Source organism: Agelaius phoeniceus, chromosome 2 (genome assembly GCF_051311805.1).
Source record: "Agelaius phoeniceus isolate bAgePho1 chromosome 2, bAgePho1.hap1, whole genome shotgun sequence".
Taxonomy (NCBI): domain Eukaryota; kingdom Metazoa; phylum Chordata; class Aves; order Passeriformes; family Icteridae; genus Agelaius; species Agelaius phoeniceus.
The window spans coordinates 15,966,588-15,973,892 of NC_135266.1; the positions used below are offsets into that span (position 1 = coordinate 15,966,588).

General features: G+C 39.5%; 1 protein-coding gene across 4 annotated transcripts in view; it reads left to right on the forward strand.

Moving 5' to 3' along the window:
- Positions 1–6,828, forward strand: part of SH3KBP1 (SH3 domain containing kinase binding protein 1) — a 211,907-nt gene extending 205,079 nt beyond the window's left edge. For 3 of the 4 annotated variants that reach the window (XM_054628054.2, XM_077172595.1, XM_077172587.1), the window contains 3 exons: positions 2,697–2,968; positions 4,355–4,418; positions 5,754–6,828. In XM_054628054.2, the coding sequence (XP_054484029.1) occupies positions 2,697–2,968; positions 4,355–4,418; positions 5,754–5,795 (378 nt within the window). In that variant the 3' untranslated portion in view covers positions 5,796–6,828. Of the gene's footprint in view, positions 1–2,696; positions 2,969–3,592; positions 4,277–4,354; positions 4,419–5,753 lie in introns of those variants that run through there. The other variant, XM_077172590.1, reaches the window with a different exon arrangement.
- Positions 6,829–7,305: the final 477 nt, after the last annotated feature.

Sequence of the window (7,305 nt, forward strand, 5' to 3'; positions counted from 1 at the left end):
TACTGTGAAAAAAGTACTTGTGTAAATGCATTTTACAGAATCACAGAAGCTAGGAAATAAATTTTAGAAACAAAGACCCTGTCTTTTTGCAGCTTTAAATTGAGTTTACATTAGAAGAGTCTGCAAGCAGAGAAAATATTTAAATTTTAATTTAAATTTGCAAAAATAATCACTTTTTATACTGGTATAATTGTATTCATTTTACAGGCTTGTGCCATTCTTACTGTATATTGGTAGACTACTATAGCACAATCAATATTACAAAAGGAGTGTGTAGGTCATGCTTTAAAGGTTGGAACTCTTTTTTAGTACATAAGAATACCTTTAATAATAAAAATACTACATTCTAATAGTTTAACAAGTATTTGAAAGATGAAGTCGTGCACTTCTGTGATCAAGTTATAAGGATAATGTTTTGCTATGTAGCTCCCTCTTCTGGGAGCACTTGCACCAAGGAATACTGCTGGGCCAACATTTCTGAGTTACATGACAGCACTGTAGATGTTGTTCCTGTAAAATTAGATGGCTGCTATTAGAAAACAGCTACTTGAGGCTTTAATGTTGATAGCCAGTTAAGCTCTGGAATAAGATGCTCAGATCAATGACTCCAGTTGTGCCTTGCTTGCCTGCTCCAGATTTGAACTCAGCCTGAAATTTATTTTCAGTCCAAAGGAAACTTGCACCTAGTGAAATATGGGGTTATTATCCATGAAAGATCTGTTTATTGTTACATATTTCTCACACCCCACTCTGCTCTGGTGCGACCCCATCTGGAGTTCTACATCCAGCTCTGGGGTGTCCAGCACAGGAAGGACATGGACCTGTTGGAGCAAGTCCAGAGGAGGCCACTGAGATGATCAGAGGGATGGAGCACCTCTCCTATGAGGAAAGGCTGAGAGAACTGGGTTTGTTCAGCTTGGAAAAGGAGAGGTTTTGAGATGACCTAATTGTGGCCTTCCAGTACCTGAAGTGAGCTGACAAGAAAGATTGAAAGGATGGAGTGATAGGAGAGGATGATAGAATGGTTTCAAACTGAAAGAGGATAGGTTTAGATGAGATATTAGGAAAAAAATTCTTTTCTGTGAGGTTGGCAAGGCACTGGAATAGATGCCAAAACAGCAAAGTTGTGTATGCCCCACTCCTGGAAATGTTTAAGACCAGGCTGGGATGTGGAGCACCTGGTTTAGTGAAAGGTGCCCATTTTCTTGGCAGGGAGATTGGAACTGGGTGACCTTTAAGGTCCCTTCCAACCCAGATACACAAACTACTTGATAAAATGTTAAAAGAATACTATTCAGATTATTGAGTCAAGTTTTCAAGGCACAAGAGTGATTCAGCTTTCTTGTGATTATAATACCATTTTTTTTATATTTATGGTCAGACTTGGGTTTGTGAAGAACACTTGAATTCAGTGTTTTCCCAGACCAGGTTCTGTGCTCAATCATGATTGTATAACCTAACATTACAACAGTAAAATAGGGAAGACTGTTTTTTGCACAGCTTGGTAGATCCTGCTCTTCTCTCCCCATCATAACTTTTCCTGATTTTCATCTCATCACTAACTTTTCTCTCAGTGTCTCCTTCCATTTCCATACCATTTATTCTCAGTATTTTGCCCTATTTACCTTTCAACTTCAATATCTCTTTTTCAAAGAGAGTTGGAAGGTTGCCTAGAGCTTTTTCTTACTCTTGTCCAAATCAGATTTTCAAACATGCCTGGTAGCTGCCATGTAAAGCACACACAGGACTGCCAAATAACAGTGCAAAGATTCCCTTCACTTGCCATTGTGATACCTGTACTTGTACACTGCTCTCTGCATGCAGTGAAGTAGATGGTCATGTATGGTTGGTAAACTGCAGATTTTTTAATTGTCTAATAAGTATAAAATTTTGTATCACATTATATTACATTATATGCATATATTACTTTATGCAGCATATATCAGTCGAGGCTTGTCTAATAAGTAGAGCACTGGGTCACAGTTAAGAAGCATGGAATCCTTTTTAGCTAACTGCATGAATCCAGGGTTATAGGTTAATGGTGTGTTTTTCTGTCAAGTTCCTGGAGGAATAAAGAGCTATTGGTAGTTATGAGGATTCATGGAAGCTTTGATTAACAGAGGACACTATACTACATTTATTTATTATCAATATCATTTTGAAGCCATGGGATTTTTTTTCTATATATGTCATAACAACAAGTGAATCTAATGAATATTTTTCTACTTTCATAATGCTAGGGGGGAACATGTAATACATTTTTTAATTTTTGAAAAAACTTGGAAGATTCATTCAATAGTTGGTGGGAAATTATTAATTTAATTTACAAAAAATATCACTTGGATTCTTGGCCACCGTGGTTTTGTGCTCTGTGGGAGACATCCATGGATGGAGATATATTCTCACAAACATCTGAGAGAAACACTCATCATCTGTCCCTGGTTTAATTCACTGCTAGGTCTGAGATCTTGGAAATGCTGTTGCTGAACTTTTGCATCACAACTAGACCCCCTCTGAAGGACACATACAAAGATGATGACTAATCACTATATTTATCATGCTTTTGCCAAGACTGTCCATGTTTGACTGTTGGAATTTCAGCATTACTGAAGAGTGGCTAAATACTTAGCATTGGTTAGAGATTTGATTTTCAGAAATCTTTCTGCAGACATTAAATGTTATTATTTTTGTTGCAGGTGTCTGATAACAAAACTTCCTTGCCTCCAAAACCAGGAGGTCTGGCTAGTGGCAGTAATGTACAACCATCACTATCCCCTTCACCATCACCTGGATTTCACTCAATTGCTATGGGAACAACAGGCCACAGGTCAAATTCCCCATCCCTGTTTGGTACTGAAGGAAAGCCAAAGACTGAGCACTTGAGCCAAGGTCAGACTGCCCTGGAAGAGCTGAGAACACAAATTAGGGAGCTAAGAACCATCATTGAAACCATGAAAGACCAGCAAAAGTAAGTGCTGCAAATCACAGCTGTAGGTGGGATGGGTCCGTTTGTGCGTAGTGGTGGCAGTTTCTGATTGAGTTTGCCTTCATGGATGTTACTCTGCACAGCTGGCATATGTGTTTGTGAGTGATCTTCATGTGACAGAACATATTCAGGGGTAAGAACCTCCACAAAAAAAGACCTGCACTATCCACCAGCTTTTTTTTTCCTGTGTTATGACACAAGTAGATGTTTTTGGGGTGTTAAAAAAGTTAACTAGCAAGCTATAAGCAGTGAATTTTGGCTTATTTGTCAATAACTATCTGGGAACTCATGTGCATTGATCATAATAAAAGGGGTGCATTTGTTATAGTTGTAGTACAAATCGCTACAAGCTCCTAAAGTTATTAAATTGATTTGTTATTTGACTGTTAGCACATTTTCACAGGAAGCTCATGATACTTAAATTGTGACTAGGTCCTCTGAAGGCCTTTGTGTTTATGGCCTTGAATCTTACTATTTTAGTTTTGGGCACCTTTGTTTTTCTTTAAGTTGCTCATTTCTTAGGAGAAACCGGGGCTGGCATGTAACTTTTGATGTTCCTGAGACTATTGAATGCTTTGGAAGCTAAACCTTCACTTACATTGTCAGTTGTGTGTAGCCCAGGCAGGAAAAAGAAAAGGGCAAGCAGCGTGCAGAGCCTGTGGCGGAACAGAGGTGTGCGGAGTTTGGGAGAAGATGCGGGAGGGCATGGTTCAAGCTGGATGTAGCCAGCAAGCCCCACGGCCTCGCCTCTCAGGCTGACCCTGCTCCTCTGGTCTCCCCGGCCCTTCTTGCAAGGGCAGCTTCCACCTACTGGTATCTGTCCTAAGGTGAGATCACTCAGTGGGAACATGAGAACATGTCTGCTCCTTATAGCTATGTTCCCTTTCCCAACAAAGAAGAATAACAGAAAATCCATATTTGGTATCTTTTAGTCTTATAAATGAAGTTGGAGGTTACATTGTATTGCTGGCATAAACAGATTTTAAGTGGCTTAAGTATGTGATAGGATGGGCAGGATTTGTGTTATCAGTTCCTATAACCCACCAACAATCAATACATCTATATTTTGTATGGAAAAAGGCAACTGGGTGCTGATACAGTGTTGATACAGCTAGGCCAGAGCAAAGCCTGTGGATGCAGGGCTGTTAGGAGGCATTAGCCATGTGGGATGGGGCGGGGTACTGTCCCATAGTGAGTTTTACTTCTCTCTACTATAGCCTAGAGTATACAAGAGTACGCCGACTTCAATTGTTCAGAGGGAAAAAACAAACTAGTGAAGTGGGGTAAATATATCTCCAAGAGATAATCTTCTGTATTTTACTAGTGTGGTCATTTCCATCCCAAGCTTCTTTTGCATTCTTTTAACAGAAAAGAGATTAAACAGTTGCTCTCTGAGTTGGATGAAGAGAAGAAGATCCGTCTACGATTGCAGGTACTTGAATTATTTTTAATGTTGGGGATGTTTGATTTAGCCCCCTGCTTTTTAGGGGTTTGGAGAGTGATTTAAACAATGACCTTAACAGCATGCTTTAACTTGGTCAGGCTAAAGGGTCATTATAGGCCCCTTCCAATAAAAATTATTCCATTCTAATCTATGCTGTGCTATACTCTCCTATTCAATGTACTTGATAAGTAGTTTGGTATCAATTATATTTTATATTTTTATGGTATAGGGCAACTGTACTTCAAACTAGGGATAGAAATTTGAATGGTAATTTCACTGGACTGTTCCCTCTCTGTAAAGCACTTGGGAACACGGCAAAGGGTAGCAGAACTGGGGATCCTCAATGTCAGTGCTCCAGGGCTGCTTAAAGGACTTTGTGTCCAACCACATAGCAACATGGCTTCTAATAATACACAATTCTTGTTCAGCTTAAACTGAAATTTATTCAGATAAAACCCAGGGAACATTTTCAACAGCCACTGTTGATTTAGTCTATCAGGCCAGACTATTCAGAGTTATCCAGAGATAACTTTACATCTTTATGCCCTGCACTAATGAGTTTAAAATTATGATCTTATAGCTGAATGCTTTTACTCCAGTTCAAATGTTGCTTATACTAGTAAATGTTTAGATGCTAGATAAGATGGCATTATTAGCTTTACATGAAGATAAGAGTTAACAAAAAAAAGTAGCATTAGTTTCAGAGTGCTCTGATAGACATGCAGTAGCACAGTTATCAGGCCACGTATTAAAGACTGCCTTGATGATGGTACAGTTGAACACAGGTTGAAACAGATGGATTTGGATAAATCCAGGATTTAGGGTTAGGGTTTCCAGTGTCTGTCAGAGGGACCAAGTATACAACTGGGGCTGCTGATGGTTTCAGCCACATCCTTTTAAGCATGGCTGTACATCCCTTAGAGCCTTTAAGATGCCTTGGCACAGGCTTGATGCTTGTAGAAGGCAACCACCATGCTGGCTCTAAGTGCAGCTGCTGGTGCTTGGACACAGTGCTCATTCTGCAGTAATGCCAGGCAGTGAGCTGTGTGGCTTGTAAAAGTTGTAATTTAAAGAGATTGAAAGATCTTGCAGTACATTCAATGACTGTACTTGTCATGATCTGAGGGAGGAGGCTGTGAATGGTCATCTTATACAGTTGAGAAATACCTCAATTTGTGAAATCTCTGGAAATAAGAGTGGTATAAAGCCTGTAGCTGACACCTGTGGACAAGAGGGAACGTGCTTTTCAAGTGACACCAACTGTGCCTCAGTTTGCTAAAGCATCTATTTTACTCAAATACTTTTTATTCTGTTTGTTTTTAGATGGAAGTTAATGACATAAAGAAAGCTCTTCAATCAAAGTGAATACTTGATAGGTGGAATGTTGCATTATTCTTCATGACTGAGACTCAAATTTATGCCCCAGCCAAAATAACTTTGTGCCAAATGATTTAAGAATTGCCTCAACATCCCTTTATTTGAAGGATTAGCACAACAGTTTTTGATAGCACAACAAAAATACCAACGAGAACAAAATTTCTACCCAAAGCCGTGCTGTGCGGCACTAGTTGTGACTGAAATTGATCTTCTTGTGCTAAAGGCTCTCTACTTCAAGATCCTAGGTGAAATGAAAACTCAGGCAGTTTAGTCCATAGTGGTACTATTTTGATGATATTTTTCCATAAATAAAGTGTATTTCAGATTATCTGTTTACAAGCTTTATGATTTTGACTTTTGGTTTTTAATTGTCTTTTGTCACGGATTTTAAGATGTTTGTACTTCATATAGCCAGGAATGAATGTTAATGTTGGGGCTGAAGGGATTATTTTTGCTTCGAGATTGAACAGCCTACTTTTCGTTATGGTTTTAAGTTCTGTTAAATATGCAATTTTTTGTCCCCAGATCCCCTACAACTTAAACTTACATTGTGTACAGTAATGTATTTACAAGAAGGAAACAAACCAACAGAAGTCTGGTCTTTGCAATGATTTGTGCCTTTCTTTGCCACACACTGACTGGAGCCAGTTGAGGCCAGGTCTCCCTATGTAGCCACCACAACAACTCCTGTCCCCGGTGTCCTCCTGTCCCCGGTGTCTGGCAGAGGTCACCTTCCCAGTGCTGGTCAGGAGAGCACGTTTGTGCCAGCTGGCAGGACAAAAGGGCACAGCTGAGAGCAGCTTTGTCTTGAGCAGCTGTGGCTTTTTAGCTTTCCTGGTTTGGATAGGCCTCTCCCTCAGCCTGAATGTTCATCTCAGCTTGATTTTCATTAGATGATTTAAACACCCACCTCTGTCCCCAATTTTGCACAGAGTGAACAGAATATGCATTATTAAAGCAAAAATAAATAAAAGTAATCTATAAAACATGAATAAAAAGTTGTATTATTTCATGCACAAGGTTCTCTGTCGTGTGACAGTGTTTCATTTGCTGTTGATGTGGTATTGTTTGCTATATAATATTGTACACTTACAGACTGATACACTTCATAGTCCTTCTTTTGCAGCAGGACTGTCTTCTCAACATTTTGTTGAACCAGATGCTTGCTTCAGTTTCTCTGTTTGCTTTCATTCTTTCAAAATTTCACATTTTCCTGGTTGTGGTTTCATATGTTCTTAACTAACCACAGAGTATCTCATATCTTGTCAGCAATCTCTGTTAAGTTCAAAAAGTGTTTAAATAACAGATATTTTTGCATAGCATGGAGTGAGTGGGAAAGTGATGCTGGTGATACTTCCAAGTAACAAAACCCCACACACAAAGGATCTACTTGCCATCCCATCAAATGCTAGAGCTGGCTCCAGCAGCACACTGTATCAACATGAACCCCCCTGCCTGCCAGGAGTTGGGTGAGATGCAGTATGAAGTTGGCTGGTCA